The sequence below is a fragment of the Protopterus annectens genome, chromosome 12.part0 (genome assembly GCF_019279795.1).
Source record: "Protopterus annectens isolate FY-2018-M chromosome 12.part0, PAN1.0, whole genome shotgun sequence".
Lineage (NCBI taxonomy): Eukaryota > Metazoa > Chordata > Ceratodontiformes > Protopteridae > Protopterus > Protopterus annectens.
Window position 1 is genome coordinate 97608255 of NC_056746.1, and position 17878 is coordinate 97626132.

The 17878-nt window shown below is 43.9% G+C and overlaps 1 protein-coding gene across 1 annotated transcript in view; it reads left to right on the forward strand.

Annotated features, from left to right (window-relative positions):
- Positions 1 to 17878, forward strand: part of TBL3 (transducin beta like 3) — an 825158-nt gene that overhangs the window by 455779 nt on the left and 351501 nt on the right. Inside the window, exon 12 of the mRNA XM_044089118.1 lies at positions 4549 to 4607. Coding sequence (XP_043945053.1) covers positions 4549 to 4607 — 59 coding nt within the window. The remainder of the gene's footprint in view (positions 1 to 4548; positions 4608 to 17878) is intronic.

The following is a 17878-nucleotide window of genomic DNA, read 5'->3' on the forward strand; positions in this document are numbered from 1 at the left end:
CTGGCAGCATGGCTGATCATGTAATTATTCAAACACCACCTCTCAGTAAATCTGTGATGGATGTCATTTTGGAAGCCAGAAGGCCTAGTACTAGAAAATCTTATGCTGATAAATGGAAGAGATTCTGTGCTTGGAACCAAGCACAAGATACTGACACAGCAAAGCCAAATATTCCTCAGATTTTACAATACTTAACTGAGATGCTTGACAAGGGCCTATCTTTTTTATCAATAAAAATCCATGCCCCAGCCATCTCGGCTCATTACAACACAGTGCCTCCTATCTTTTCTCATCCTCTGCTAAAACTGTGTTTTAGGGTGGCCAAAAATGTAAGGCCTCCCAGAAGATCACCAACTCCTGCATGGGACCTCAGTTTTGTGTTGGAAAAGCTCACCATGCCTCCATTTGAACCAGCAGCTACTGCAGATGTAGTTTTTATCTTGGAAAACAGCGTTCCTTCTGGCAATCACTTCAGCAAGAAGGGTTTCAGAACTACAGGCCCTCATGGCTCTGGAGCCTTTTATTACATTTTACCCGGACAGTGTGTCGCTCAGGACAAATCCTTCCTTTATGCCTAAGGTGGTATCCAGTGTGGCTCTTAACCAAACTATTCACCTGCCAACTTTTTACCCATATCCGCAGAACAGGGGGGAGAGGATTCTGCATTCCTTGGACGTACACAAACAACTAAGATTCTACTTAAGCAGGACCAAATCTCTAAGGCAGTCTGAGCAACTACTGGTGGCATTTGCTGCAGGATCAGAGGGGAAGGCTATTTCAAAGCAGACTATTTCAGAGTGGATAAGCCACTGCATTCCTTTCTGCTATTTGCATCATGGTAAACCGGTGCCCAAGGGTATCCGATCACATTCCACCAGGGCTGCATCTACCTAAGCAGCTTTTCTCAGAGGGGTGCCAACCAAAGACATTCTAGAAGCTGCTACTTGCAGCTCTGTTCATACTTTTACAAAGCATTATCATTTGCCTCTCTTTTGTAAGTCCAGGGCAGGCTTTGACACTGCAGTTCTGCAGGGCCTTATAGCCGCTCCTAATGCTATTTAGCTCCAGCCTCCCATCCATAGCTTTGGGATTCTACCCAAATGTGATGACTGCAACAGTGAAACATGAAGAACATAGTACAGTTGTGTACACTTACCATAAATGTAGATGTTCAAGTGTATTCACTGTTGCAGTCCAGGTTACCCATCTGCCTTCCCCCTTCTTTCTAGAACTTCTGTTTCCTTCACTATATGCTTCAGCCTTTGTGGTGTTTTTGCTTTTAGATGAAGGTAAAGTTTATGTTGTTATAATTGCATTTATATGTAAATATATTTATGTATACATATAGTTTTACTCCCCATTTGGGGGGCACCTGACATCTGGGGCAAGAAAAACTAAAGAATATGGCATCAGCTGTATGTTTTATACCCTTGACGACCTAACGTCATGGAAGAGGAGACCGCAACCGGCGCAGGACCCAAGACTTTGATATTCAGGCCGACTGAGGGTAATCTGCCAGCAGATTACCCCAAATGTGATGACTGCAAGAGTGAATACACTCGAACATCTACATTTATGGTAAGTGTACACAACTGTACTTTCTGCATGCCAACATCTTTATAGAAATAATACTTTTACACATCCTGTGCGACAATTTACTATCACAAGCAAGGGCTATGCTGATTGCAGAACAATGAATGTTGTTTTTTTCTCTTTCTGCCAGAAATGGTTTGTATTCTATATAGGTAAAACTAACAGAATGTTCAAGGACAGGATCCTTGAATATATTAGGGACATCAACAACTGTAAGGATAACAATGCCCTGGCCACACACATTAAGGAAACAGACTGCGCACACTAGTTAAAATTTTTTGTTATTCAAGTTGTTCACCTTAGTGTAAGAGGAGGTGATATAGAAAATTTAACTGAGAGCATTGAACAAAAATGGATCCTCTCTCTGAATGCTGAGAGGTACCCTGGTTTAAATAGTACAACATCCTTAAAACCTTTCTTGAAGTCTCGCCGTCTCAGGCGTTAAGCATTTTTATAGTCATTTATGTATGTATAATTTGTTTTCTCACACATATATACATATATGCTTTTAATATATTTTTGACGTGCCTTTTTATGCCTTAATATGCCTTTATATGAGTTTTAGATGAACCTTTATGAAATATTTTTTGTTCCAAGATGAATGTCTTAGTACTTTAGATAGTAATATGTTTTTCAAGAATTTGTCTGTATATGGTTTTATGTAAATATATTCTGATATATATATATATATATATATATATATATATATATATATATATATATATATATATATATGTATTTAGAGATGTCTATATATACTTTTACATATGCATACTTATGGACTGATTTTTAAACAATTTACTATAGTATATTTATGTATATTCTAATAGAGATTGTGTATCTAGGTTTTCCTATATGTATATTTAGAGATGTTTACTTGTACTTTCACATATGTATTTTTATGGACTGGCTTTTTAAAATTTTAGTTGTAATTTACTGTAGCATTCTCTGACTAGAACATTAGCTTGCGTTAATTGTATAATTGGAACATTTGATTCCTATCAGCTGATAGCTAACATGTGATATAAACTGGTTGGAGAGTTAGTTGTTCAGTTTGTCTGACGAAGCGACAAGAGCAGTCGTGAAGCGCTAACGTTATCTTATTTTTATTTTTTGCTAATAAACGTGGTGGTTGTTTAAGTTTGGTGCAGCTTTCTTCTTTCACTTGGTCTTGCTATTCTGCACCTCTCTGCACTCTGAGCCGTTTAGTTTATTTTCAATTCAGTTTGTGGTCTCTCCAGCATCTCAACACTAAGAGCATTTTTGTGCATGTCTGTAACCCTGCCCCTCGATGTGGAGGTGGCAAGCTACCCCATGTCATCACAGTGACAGACAGTTCCCTACCCCTTGTGGTGCACACATGCACTCATTAATGAGGCCTATTAGCAGGTGATGGCATGGTGACCTAAATGCCTGCCCCTAAGGTGCCCACTGCACTGCTGCCCTTCACTGAGGAATTGTGACACTGCATGTTGTGTTCTGCCTCACCCTCCCAAGGATGGAAATGCTCACACTCCCCTACAAATGCTGTCAAGCACTGAGTCACCTGGACAGTAATCATGGCTTTATTCTTGGATGCCATCAGTGCTGACTTAGTAAATGTGACTTCAAACTTACCTTGGGGAAGACCCACTCAGGGCACAGTCTTTTCAGAAGCACCCTTTCTCACTTGACCTTCTCACAGTCCACACATACCTTAATATTCACACATCAAACGCACATCTGATTCCCTTCCTTCACACAGCCACATGCACACACATGCTGTTAAGATGGTAAACCACACACATACAGCACAGAATGTCAGGCACGCTACCACCTAACAAATATACACAGACATGTCCTAATCCTAGTTGCTCGCCATGAACACAAACATGCTTTCACACAATATTGGCATCAGACCATACATATTTCAAAATCCAAGCACACTGTTGCCTAACCAAAATACACACACACACCCCGATCTGATATCTGCCATATATGGTCCTAAATAATTCTTGAATAAGACAGCACACTCACACTACACTCCTTACCTGCATTCAAGCACCTCAGAACACATAAAATACATACCTACCTTTACGATTGTACCTTCATGCAAATCCTGAAATGTGCCTTATAAGTGATAAGGCACCACATAAGACACATTCTCCAAGGCACTACTTGTGCATACACTTGACGAATGTGTAATTAGATAGTATACATATTCAACAAAAGGGTTCTTTCGAAGTGTGGGACCAAATCATTGGCATTCAACCATCAGGTTTGTGATCAAGAAGATGGCACCCAGAAGCCGGCCTGGTGGCAAAGAGGGCTAAAGCTGTGACTGTGGCCCAGGTGACCCGTGTTTAATGTGTGGCTCAGGTGCTTGACCAAGTTGACATGGGTATGCCCCCTTGGGAGAAGAGGGAGTGGAGCCAGTTGCAGGCTCTGGGGCATGCATGTGACACATTAAGTAACTGAATGACAGTAGCATTCATTAATCAGGTGGACAGGATCATGCACTTACTCTAGAGAAGGCATTATGGCTTTTGTGGTAGTGTGGGTTGCATGTTCCTCCCACCCAGAGAAAGAGGCTAAAATTGGCGGGATGCACCACTCATGGCTGCCTAAATGACAACAACTCCCCAACCCCCCCCCCCCAAAGGCTCCAAAAAATTAGTTTGAGCCTGATTGGGGAAGTTTGATGACCAGCGGGGGGGGGGGGGGGCAAAATGCATCAAGAACAAAAAAGGTGCCCAAAGTTGCATGTATTTTGTTTACATTATATGTGGTACAAGAGGACATTATCACCAATGCAACTGACCTTGTAGGTTTTGAGGTTCATGTTGTCCAGGACTTATGACTGGTGCATGAAAGTTTCTTGTAAAACATTATGGGTCACTGTTACCTGCTTGTTTTTTCACATTGTTTGGAGTATGGCCATGTTTTTACCTTTTTATTTTCTGCTTTCCTCCTTAGAAACTGTCCTTGCCTTAGACGTTTTCAGGAAAGGGCACATGTTTGCCAGTTGTGCCAAGGTAAGTGATGGAAAATGTTTCATGCTGTCAGGAATAAATCCGTGCTGTCATAAAAATGCAACATGATTCTGTGTAGATCTCACACTGGTGAACCTCATTTGTGGGACATTAATTGGGTTTATCCTGTACTCTAGTCACTTTATGGTGTTGGCACATCCCATGAGGATACTTACCTCTTACATAAGCACACCCCATGAGGATACTTGCCTCTTACATAGGCACACACCATGAGGGTACATACCTCTTACATAAGCACACCCAGCTCCTGGGTTCATTGTTTTTTTTTTTCTGCAGATTAGAGTTTCGATCGTGGTACTGGTACGTAATGGTGAAAAGTTTCTGCATTTGATACTTAGAAGTACATCTACACATTTTCCCTGTAACTGTCAGAATAGTAGTGACTGCCATCACTGACATTGTTTATACTGCCTTCATGAGGAGTACAATATAAAGCAGTGCCCCAAGTGCCAGTAGTTCAACCACTGTGCCCACAGAGGATTCATCTTCCAGTGCCAGACTTCAGAAACACCACAGTTACAAGGGATGAGGCCCTTAGGCAAAAACAGCCTTTTGCTCTCTGTTAATGCGTAGTTCATCTTTGATTAGTGAAAGCTTGAAGCTGTGCCCACTCTGTACTGGGAGACATCCGAGATCCAGGAAGACATCTACTCCTGTTTCCCATATTGGGTGTGTTCTAGGGTATAGGAGTTGCTTAATCCCTAGTCAATTTGCTGGAAACCAGAGCCAGCTTGCTAGATCCCAAAGAGACATCTGTAGAGTCACCCAGCCTTAGTCTGGGGCTTTTGAGGCTGAGGAACCTTTTGTGCCCAACAGGAATTTCATCATCATGTGCTTCGTCAACTTAACCGATTCATAGTTTTACTGTGCAATGTTTCCCAGTACATTGTTCTGCTATAAATACTGGCAAGAGATGTACTCCTGTACCATTTTGGGAATTCAACAACTCATCTTTTCATGTCACTTATGCACATTCCAGTTTTTCCTAGGGGACTGGGCTTGGGAACATTTTTTTTCTCTTCCTGCACTTGGGCTTGAGGTAGACATGATTGATTCTGTTGCAGCTTCTTGAGCAGATTTTCGTGTTGCCTGCTACAGTTCTGATTGTGCTGACACTGTGACTAGACTCCTAGGCTCAAGCATGTGTGATAACTTATGCCCCCCCCAGGCTTGAGGGTACAAAGTAACTTGCCCCCAGGCTTAAGGGTACGTTGTAACAAGGCCCCCAAGCTCAAGGATATGCCTGCACAGCACAGCTTGACTGAGGTTATTCTCCTTGAAGGATGAGCTTAGAAATAACATTCTAGATTTTCATTTCAAGGAGGAGTTTGCCTTCGGCCAAGATCTTGGGACTTGGTGGATGACATCTCGAGGAGAAAGCAAGTCACCATCACTCTGTAGACCTATTAAGAATTCCCCATCTACAGTCTTTCTCATCCAAGCCCTCCAACCCCAAGAATGGAAGTTACTTCCTTACAGATCACTAAAGGTCTTGAAGCATCAACTAACTTTCCCCCTTATTTGCTACATAAGTCAGTGAAGCAGTAACACCACTGGCATAAATGCAGTCATCTTGGCTGTGGTCTGGGCTGTTTGAGGTGTTTTCCAAGCTTTTCCTGTCCTGAACAGTCATCATCAACGACTAATGGGTTCTTGAGGTGGGCATGATGAAGTATGTCTTAAACTTTTTTTGGCCATCTCCCAGAAAGAGCTCTGCTATCAGCCCAAATAATTCTGGCAAATCTCTTAGAATAGGGCCAGACTGTACTGTTGAAGGGAGCAAGAAATTTTGTCCATTATTTTGAAGACAGATGGGGATCTACTCTAACTTCCTTCTGGTTTCAGAGGGGATGGTGTTTTTTCATCTTAAACGCATTAATGTGACATATCTGTTACTGGATGAAGCATCTCCATGTGGGGAGGAGCATTGTACCCCTCCTGCCATTTTAAACGCATTAATGTGATGTATATCCGATACTGGATGAAGCATCTCCATGGGGGAGGAGCATTGTACCCTTCCTGCCACAGCACATCTGAACAGGTTTTGATGGACATGATGGATATGCCTTTGGATGTATTAGGATTTGGGGTCCATAGGAGAAGCTTGTCGTGTTTGCCCTGGTTAGGCATCATTTTCAGACTGCCCTTATTACAGAGGACACTCTGTGACAGTCGGTCTCTAAAAAAACCACATTTTTATTACAGGACTGGACAATATGTCTGATTGCTTTATTAATAACATAAAGGATAGTCTATTCTTTCTTTTGTGTAATTTTGTAGTACAGTATGGTGATGTTTGTCCACAATGGAAACTAACAGTATTGTGTCATTACTTAAGATGGTTCTTCTTGAATAGTTAACCAGATGTTGCCATATTAGTTTGATATCCATGCTTAGAAAGTGCTTGCAAAAATATTTAAATAGTGTGCTGAAAAAAAGTGAATGCAGTCTCTTAATGATCTGAATCAGCTTTATTTCATTGAGAACAATTCAACTGTAACCTGTATGACTTTTTTTAACCAATCAGTGCTGCTTTAGAGCTCTCCTTTGGTATGGCAGTTATGTAGTTAGATCTTGCCAAGGCTTTTGACAGCCTGCTTTATGATGGACCTAGATACCAGTAAAGTTTGTCCTTATCAGGTGGTCCACATCTGGTTGGGTAATAAACAATGGAGTCCTTCTGTTAGGTACCACCTTTGACCGGGTACTATTTTTACCCAGTTTCTTTGGGTGTACCCCAAATTACTTTTGGTCCAAATTCTTTTCACCATTTTATTTTTCATTTTTACCAACTTCTGCTACTCACCGCCTACTTAAGTATGCGGATTATATGACGATTGGCTTACTCCTTACTTCCAATGTTGATAAAACTCAGTGGGCCCAATTCCAAAAGACTTACTGTCATTAAGCACTTACACCCTATCTATCTAGTTTTAGATATATTTATGCAATATAGTGAAATGTTTTTATGATACTGTGTTCTTAAGATGTTAATTGACTAATGAGCCATTTAAGTATAACTGTATGATGTTATGTAGTCCTGTCTCACCTACATTCTTACCCATGGGTTCGGAGTCGAATATCTGCTCCGACTCTGCCAATTATACTAGCTCAAAGTCTTTCATTGGCTGGGCTAAGCAGGTATCCCATGGTGCACTGCTCCATATCCCCAGATCTTGTTTGCCGCTCGGGTAGCTCGGACGTGGTCTCGCTTGGCTGTGGCTAAGTACCCTCTTTTTCTTGACTAAGAAAAGTTTTGATTCCTATCAAAAGCAATTTTCATAGCTATTTGCCTAGATTTGTCTCAAATTATCTAAGTTTGCCTAGTTTAGAATTGTGATTGTGTGGTTGTTGTGTGGTATCCCTCTTACTGTTCCCTCGGGCTAGGCCCGTTTCAGTTAGAGGGCCTAGTTCTTCTCTGTTGCCTTCTGTGTGAGTTAGGTCCAAACCGTTTAAATTAGAGGTTTCGACTACCCTTTCCTTGTGGTTTTCTATCCCTTGTTCAAGTGTGTGCTAGTTTTTGGTGTGGTTTGATCGCTGTTTAGTGTTGGTTACTGCTAGCATCATTCCCGCTTTTATAGAGTGAATGCCTGTGTTTTGTTACAGACTTGGCTTTTAGTTGTGAGGTAGTTAATATGTCTAAGGATACCAAGGAGCACAAACCTTCCGGTTTTAAAAAGTGCTCGAAATGTGGCTGCAAAATGTCCATTACCGATGGGCATTCTATTTGTGTCTACTGCTTAGGAGCCATCCATCTGCAGGAATCCTGCAGCTTTTGTCATGCGTTTAGCCCAAGAGTTCTCCAAGAGAGAAAGAATAAGCTAATCTTAAAGGGACTATTAAAACCCTCTTTTAAAGAGGCTATGGATTCTGCTTCCATTGGTAAGTCTAAATCTGGCAAGGCAAAAAAGAGATCTCCGGCTCCGTCAGCTTCATCGGAGCCCCCGGAGAAAATATCTAAAATTGCATTGACCTCCTCGGCTCCACTGTCCTCGGGGCCGCAGGAAGGATCGGTATTGACGGAACTGGCGTAGGCTCCAATTGTATTGGAACCTCCTAGGAGCCGATCGCCCAGTCTCAGACCAGCTTCTCCTGAGAGGAGATCGCATTCTCCATCCTTGTCCTCCAAATCCTCCAGGACTCTCTCGGATGTGGATGTTGATAGGGTGGTTCAGAGGCTCCTCCAGTCACCGGTTTTGGCAAAATTGTTTTTGGCTGTGGCACAGTCTGCTCTGGAGCCCGTCCCAACCCCGTCTTTGATCATTCCTCCTCTGAGTGCATTTCTGTCTTCGGAGCCGGGGTGTTCAGCGCCGCGTGATGTCTCTAGGCCGGCTCTGATGCCCCATTCGGCTCTATTGGTGCCGGCATCGGGGTTCGGGACTCGGGATTCTTCGGTCAGCCCCGAGGGGGACATCTCAGGCCTTATTTCGGTTCCGAGCCTTCCTCTCAGTGCATCGGCTCGGGGAACTCCGACCCCCGTCATGGCCTCGGAGACTGGTAGCTCCTCTGATTTGGGGGGGGGGGGCGGCCTTCGAGGCTATGCAGACCGCGCTGGCCAGATCGTCAGCTACATCAGGTGGGTCGGTCGCTCTGTCCCCCACAACTCCGGTGAGAGCTTCTGATCACCACCCATCCATGGACAGCAGAGCACCAGGGCCTAGGAATACCCCCATGAGTGGTCCCCAAATTTCTGAGGGTCCCCCAGAGTTCGTGCCTGAGGAGCCACCCAGAAAGAAAAACGTGCAAGAGGAAGCACATAGACTCCCAAAATGAGTCCCTTACCTCTGATACTGACCTCGAGGAATCGGAGGGGTCCCCCAAGTCATCCTCTGATGATGTTTCCTTCTCCGATATCCTGGAGATACTGAAACAAAGAGGTGACTGGCCTTCCAAAGCCCCTTCCGAGGAGGAGTCAGTATTCCTTAAGGCTTTTGGTGCTCAACCCTCCACCTCCTGGGTGTCTCCACCCTTCGACGAACTCCTTGACCTCATTTGTTGAAGAGTGTGGGAGAACCCCAATTCTGTGGAGCCCGTGTCCAGGCGTCCCAACAAGTTTCTTTCCGCCCCCCAGGGCAAAGAGTTTCTATCTAAAGGAGTCCCTGTAGATGCCATGGTGGTGGCAGCAGCCACCCAGAAGGAAGTAGCAAAGTCTTCTTCATCCGTCCATCCTCCTAACAAGGAGTCTAGGACCATGGATCGGTACGGGAATTGTACCCTCTCGTCAGCAACCTTCACTCTGCTCCAGAGAGATCTCCTCAAAGAGTTAGGAGATACTCTTGCGTGTAACGTACCTGAGGCGGTGGCTCAGACGGTTAACGCCCAGGTCTCTACCCTCAACTCCATTGTTAACTCATCCTTGCGGCTCATTTCGTATGCAGCCGAGGGAGCGAGTAGGGCAGCAAGCTCAGGGGTCGCCCTTAGAAGGCAAGCCTGGCTGCGCCTGTGTCACTTTGTGGAGGCTTTCAAGTCTTCCTTCACTGACGGCCCCTTTGATGGTTCCTCCCTGTTTGGGACCAAAGTGAAACACACCCTCACCAGGTGAGAGCAAGAGGGAAAGACCCTGTCTGCCATAGGGGTCTGTTTTTCCCTCCCTTCTAGGCTTTATCCCAAGGCCCAGTCGGGGGGGGGGGATGTGATTCAAGAAATCACAGAGGTTTTTCCCTGCCGCACAAGGTGAACCCCCCTCCTGAGGAAGGGGAGGGGGGGTTATTCAGGGAGACGTCGCCCCAGAGGCAGAGGGGGCCCCCGCAATTTGGGAGACCGCGATTCCTTTCGTGGCTCTCCATACTCTTGTTCCTGAGGGTGTGCCCGACTGCGCTTATCCGGAGCCAGTTGGGGGTCGAATTTCCTTATATCCGGAAGCCTGGGAAAGCATTACCCAGGACCGATGAGTATTACGGATAATTTCCGGAGGTTATCTCATTCCATTCTCATCAGAACCCCCACCAATCAGAAAAATCCCAGAAGTACCATCCAGTCAAAGGGATCAAGCAGCCTCAGAGGTCTCACTGCTGCTAGAAAAAGGAGCCATCCAGCGTGAAACCCTCAGACCAAATCGAATTAGGGACTTACTCAAGATTCTTTTTGGTGCCAAAAAGAACAGGGGACCTAAGACCTATACTAGATCTCGGCCAACTGAACAATTACTTACACAAGTCCAAGTTCCGTATAGTCGCACTACAATCGATTCTCCCATTGTTGGGAGAGGAGGTATGGATGTGCTCCATCGACCTCCAGGATGCTTACTACCATGTGAAGATGGACAGAGCATCCAGGAGTCACCTACGCTTCCGGCTGGGAGCCACTCATTTCCATTTTCGAGCCCTGCCCTTTGGTCTCACCACAGCCCCCAAGGGTGTTCACCAAGTGTATGGCGGTGGTGATGGCTCACTTGAGACGTCAAGGATTCCAGGTGTTTCCGTATCTGGACGACTGGCTCCTTACTGCTCCCACCAGGCATCAACTAGTTCAAGCCAGGGACGCTACCATCAGTCTGTGTCACCAGTTGGGTATAACAATAAATTGGGAAAAATCTGCCTTATTGCCCTTACAGCGTGTCACCTTTATAGGAGCAGAATTAGACACCATTCGAATGTGAGCATTTTTACCGCAGGAAAGGATCAGAGTATTGCAACAACAGATACACATGCTGATGCCCCTGAGACAAGCGAAGGCAAGATGGGTTCTCCAGCTCCTAGGGACCATGGCAGCAATAATCACGTTGGTCCCCCTAGCAAGATTACACATGAGAATCCTCCAATGGCTCCTCTTTGTTCAATGGTCTTTCCAAAGACTTACACTGTCTCATCCCATCTTACTCACGGACAGATGCAAGCAGGACATCGGTTGGTGGCTATGCACCAACAATTTGGACGGGGAAAGCCCTTCGTTCCACCCATCCCGGTTGCCACGGTGACCACAGATGCCTCCCAGATGGGGGGGGGGCGTTATCTTGGCAGGACAGTCCAAGGCACTTGGCAAGAACACGAGATACATCTGCATATAAATGTCCTAGAGATGAGAGCAGTGCTTCTTGCGTTGCGGGCACTTCAAAATGTTCTTCCTTTAGGGATGATTGCGATACACTCAGACAACATGTCAGTAGTGTGGTATCTAAACAAGCAAGGGGGAACCAGGTCTTACCCTCTGTGCAGAGAGGCCATGCGAGTGTGGCATTGGGCAGCAACTTCCCAACGGTTTCTGGTGGCAACGCACATTCCGGGAAGTCCAACGTTATTGCGGACAGACTAAGCAGAGCTATCCTGATGCCTTACGAGTGGTCCCTGAATCGCCTGGTTGCAGAGCGAATCTTCAGCAGATGGGGTCAGCCTTACTGCAACCTTTTTGCCAGCCCACTCAATGCGAAATGCAGCAACTACTTCACGCTGATCCCCCTACAGGGGGAGTCACCCAGGGACGCTCTGGTTCACGATTGGCCCTCCGGCCTGCTTTATGCTTTACCTCCGTTTCCCTTGCTGTCAGAGGTGATTCAGAAAGCATAATCCTTGGGAAGCAGAATGATTCTGATTGCTCCACACTGACCTCGCCAAGTTTGGTTCCCCTTTCTTCAGCAATTCACTGTGGACACTCCTTGACTCTGGAACCCCAACCAGATTGACTGACACATATGTCGGGACAGTTCCATCCTTCCCTGATGACCCTCCGGTTGACAGCCTGGCTACTCAACTTCCATCGTTAGTCAGACTTCATAATTTTTCACCGGAAGTGGTTCATATATTATCGTCCTCTCATAAACCATCCACTAGGAAAATTTATTCTAGTAAATGGAAAAGGTTTTCTATCTGGGCACATACCAGAGGCATTGATCCTTACACAGCTCCAATCGATTCAGTACTGGAGTTTTTGTCCATGCTCTTCCATCAGGGTTCCGCATCAGCCACCATCAAAGTTCAACTGGCGGCGATCTCTAATTTCCACGTAGCACATGAGCCTAGTCTCATGGCGCATAGACTATGCAAGGCGTTCCTGAAAGCTACTCTATTGCTCCGTCCACTGGTGTCCAAGCCTATCATGCCCTGGGATTTCAATTTTGTTCTACAAGCCCTTACTTTACCACCTTTTGAGCCTGCAGCTACCTGCGAATTGAAATTCTTGACCTGGAAAACAGCCTTCTTAACAGCAATCACTTCAGCAAGGCGAGTTTCAGAAATTCAAGTCCTCTCTATCAAACCTCCATATTTAATATTCCATAAAGACAGGGTCTCTTTCAGACCAAACCCCTCGTTCCTTCCTAAAGTGGCTTCCGTCTCTAACCTAAATCAGTCCATTGAGCTGCCTGTTTTCTTTCCCCACTTTTCCAACAAGGCAGAATTTAGATTTCACCAGTTGGATGTACATAGACAATTACGCTTCTATCTACACTGAACAAAAGATATCAGGAAGTCGGACCAACATTTTGTTTCCTTTTCGGAAAACTGAATGGGTTCCCCGGTATCCAGGGTCACACTGTCTAGATGGATATCTAGTTGACACTGTCTAGATGGATATCTAGCTGTATCTCTTTCATGTATCAAGCAGGAGGTAAAGATCTGCCATTTCCAGTCAAGGCTTATTCTACTCAGGGTGTTTCCACATCCACTGCCTACCAAGCCAGATTGTCAATGGATGATGTATGTGCTGCAGCTACTTGGGCTTCTCCTCACACATTTGTTTCTCATTACAAATTGGACGTGGTCTCCAGGGGCAGGTCTTCCTTTGGCTCCACAGTTCTCAGGAGTATTTTCCTATGAGCCACCCAGGATGTAGGTGCTAGGGACGCTGTCCCACGGGTAAGAATGTAGGCGAGATAGGACTACATAACATCAAGAAGTTATGTACTCACCTTAATGTTCAATGTATGTAGTCCATCTCGCCTCACATTCTTACTTACCCTCCCACCTTTCCCCTGCCTGGAGGATTTGGAGGTTAGGTTGTCATCTGCAGAGTTCCCTTGCTTAGCTTATTCTTTACCTGGATGTGATGTGTGCATGGAGTACAAATGAGTTTCGCAGCAAACTAGATCTGGGGATATGGAGCAGTGTACCATGGGATACCTGCTTAGCCCAGCCAATGAAAGACTTCGAGCTAGTAAAATCGGCCGAGTCGGAGCCGATATTCGGCTCCGAACTCACGGGTAAGAATGTGAGGCGAGATGGACTACATACATTGAACGTTATGGTGAGAACTTAACTTCTTGTTTTGTATTTACAAAGCCATAGTCTGAAGAAGTCTCTAAGGGAAGAGACGAAAGCACTTACTATTGGCTTTGGATTCAATAAAGCTGCTGACTCTGTACTGACACAACGTTTTATTTTGTTTTTATACTTTGGAGTTATTTGTCTGCTGCTATTCTATGGACTGTTTACTTAACAGCTTAGGCCATGGCTACAATTTGGCTCCTAGAAAACAATAAACTCTCATGACTTCTTATCTTCTCTTTGTCAATGATTTAAAACTGTATAGCTCATCAGATCATATTTACTGACCTCACAAGATCCAAATGTAGTGAAAGTTTTGAAACATGAGGAGAATAAATCTAAGATGACGTCTTTGCTTAATTTAGCAGAAGCATTTGGAAATCAAACCAGAAGTGGATAAAAACCAGGCAGCAACTGAATGTGCTAAAAAACAAAAGAATATAAGGTGAAGGACCAGATGAGAAGGCAAGAAATGTGGAAAAAACATAAATATAGTCGCAAGTATAGAAAACTTCTGGAAGAGCGTCATGTTGATCAAGAACGGACACCGGAATGGTTAAGGAGAGGTGAATTCAAACCAAGAAATGAAAGGTTAATATTGGCAGCCCAAGATAGTGGGGCTACATACACGCTGGTTTACAAAGTCCATTGAACATGTGGGAGAAACAGACATATGTAGGTTTTGTAAAACCGAATTAGAAACAGTCACACACCTTGTTGCTGGTTGTGAAGCACTAATGGCAGAGGGACTGTATACTAAAAGGCATAATAATGTGGCGAGACGTTTGCAGTGGAGACTGTGCAAACATTATGGTATTGAAGTGGTTGAAAAACACTGGAAACATGAGCTGCAAAGAAACATAGAAAATGGTGAAGTTTATATCACATGAGATCCACCCATTACCAACAGTTCAAAAGATAGATGATAGAAAAACAGATATAGTGGTCCAAGACAAGAAGACAAAAGTAGCATTGATCATTGTAATCACCAGTCTTGCGTACAGAGAGACACAAAGTCATAAAATACCTGGATCTGCAGGCAGAAACGAGAGCCATGTGGAAGAAAGGTACCCATACAGTTCCAATAGTAGTAGGAGCAACGGGTCTTTTAAAAAAGAATTTACAATTGTATTTAGATATGTTACCAATCCATGTAACCCCGTATGAATTGCAGGAGTCCTTACTGGGCACATTGCGGGTGCTGAGAAGAGCACTTTTGGCTGACATCAAAGAGTGAAACGGTTCTAATTTCATGAACTTTAATCATACTTTGACTTAGGAATGGGGTCCATTCCCATCATGGTATTAGAAACCCAAAAGACTTGGAGAAATTAAAAACAACAGAGACCTAACAGCTGTAATCCTCATGGGTAAGGAACCATGTCAGATATGTCACATAGGTTTGGCTTCCACAAGTATAAACCACATTTGTTGCCTGAAGATGGTTTCTGAATTGATCAAGAAGCGGTTCATTCATTTTCCTGTTTTCTTTGCTGGAGCAGAATCTGGGGATAGAGACCCATTTACACCTCAGGTATGCAGCATCAGCTGTTATACCTATAGTGGATGGATGAGTTGATGAAGGACAAGCAACTGTTAGTTTCCTCCACTCTAATGTTGTAAGAGCCATCATGCACCACTCTAATGTTGTAAGAGCCATCATTCACCACTCTAAGGGTGTAAGAGCCGTCATGCACCACTCTAATGTTGTAAGAGCCATCATTCACCACTCTAATGTTGTAAGAGCCATCATTCACCACTCTAATGTTGTAAGAGCCATCATGCACCACTCTAATGTTGTAAGTGCCATCATTCACCACTCTAATGTTGTAAGAGCCATCATGCACCACTCTAATGTTGTAAGTGCCATCATTCACCACTCTAATGTTGTAAGTGCCATCATTCACCACTCTAATGTAAGTGCCATCATTCACCACTCTAATGTTGTAAGTGCCATCATTCACCACTCTAATGTTGTAAGAGCCATCATGCACCAAGAGCCATCATGCACCACTCTAATGTATTGCAAGTGGATTGCCGACTGCTTTCATTTTTACCATTGGGCAGTAAACCCCTTTTTTGGAAACTGCTGCAGCCAAAGATCACTTCACAAGGGGTATAACCATTTCCATTGCTTACTCCTGGACATTTGTTTGGCAACTTAATTGTCAGAACACACATTCACGAAGTGTGATGGTTCTTCTTTGTGATTGGAATTAGCATTCTTAACCTTTGACATTCTGTTTCTCTCTGGCTCCTTCCGCACTTGTGATTTACTGCTTGGGATTCATCTAAGCCATTGACCCACTGAGGAAGATTCCCAGTGTTAAATATGATGAAAGTAGATGTGTTTTTATAGATCCATATAGGTGTGTCCTCCTCAGTAGGTTAAAAACAGCATCATGCCATCCCTATCTGCTTGCATGATTTTTCTGACTGACCTCATCTCTGGAATTCCCTGTATGTTAGACGGGTGCATGATTCATATTACTCTGTAACAATGTAGGTGTAAAATCCTCACTGTTATATGTCAAATTGTAAGGAGAGTATTTGCCAGCATTTGGGGGGGGCACTGATCGATTCAGGGGGCCTAAGTTTGCTTATGTATTTGAGATATAATATCGTTATTGTATGCCAGTTCAGGGTACAAGAGCATGGGATTTCCTAAGGAAAAAGTGCTGAACTGGGATATGTTTTGGGACATCTGCAGTTTGGCATCTCCTTCTCAGATTTCCACTTATTAAATTAGGATCTTTGGAAAGCAAAGTTTACAGGTGACTGTAGGCTGGGAGTTGTCATCAAGTCCTCCTCTGGGATGTGTGCATTTCAGCATAAGCTTACACCTTTTGGTAGCTGGTGAAGTAAAAATAAACTGAAGTTCAGTGCCAAAAAGTGCAACATTGTAGCATTTGGTAAACACTCCCCCCCGGGTTCAAGCCTGTAACATGGATAACGCACCATTTAAAATTGAAAAGGTTGTGAGAGACCTGTGCACGTAGGTAGTCGGGTCTCTGGCATTTGACCTTCACAATGCAAAGGTGCTTAGTACATCTTTTTACCTTGCACAGATTATACTAAAAGGTATTTCTTCTAGATCAAAAGAAGCCTCACCTACTTGTACTCCTCAATAAATAGACCCATCCTTGAGTGTAATGCTCCATTTGGGTTGTACCTTACTAAGCAAATAAAGCATTCAGAAAGACCCTAGAAGTTTTGTGCCAAAAAGGTCACGGGCCCAAAATATCTGAACTAGAAAGACAAACTGGAGGCTTTATCCCTGTACTCAGTGGATTCATAATTTCATAGATGAGTACTAGGCCAAATGCCCTTGTGGGGCCATTTTTAAGCCTACCCAGTTTCGATTTAGGTGCTCTAATTGACCTATCTCCATCAAACTTTCCATAAGCAGACCAACGGTAGAGCCCAAATATATATTGAGGGAAAATACACTAGTGCTTTCACACTCTGTGCTTCTTCAAGTGTAGAAAACATGAATAATCAAATAATCATTAAAACTACAGGTTCCATTTATATAAAGTATTAGCGATCATTTATATCGTATTAGGAAATGTAATACCCAGAATGCTTTAAAGAAGCTTGTTTTTGAGCATAAGGAACATTGTTTTAAGTTTATGGTAGGAGTGTGCATCACAGGTGGTGATGTCATTAATGCCATTGAATGTGCCGAAATTAAGTAGAGCGTTAGACTAGTACCTACCTATGAACCTATTTAGCATATTGGCCCTAGGGCCTATACAAGCCCAGCCAAAAAGGTACTCTGACTTTTGCCACCCAAGAAAATTATTTTCCTGTGCCCCTGTTGAGCAGAGCCACAGAAGTGATCCCCGGAGTGAATTTCCTATCTCCCATCCAATCATCAAGATTTTTCTTTAGTGCTAATGAGGAGCTTTGTTTGATATAGATAGGTAGTTTGTTCCAGAGTATGGGAAGTCTCTGGGACAGGAATCTATCCCTCCAGCATGTTCTGTTTATTGTGGTGACAAGGTTTAGGTCCCTGGTGCGTGTAGCTCGGAGGGATTGGAATTTCTTTAAGTG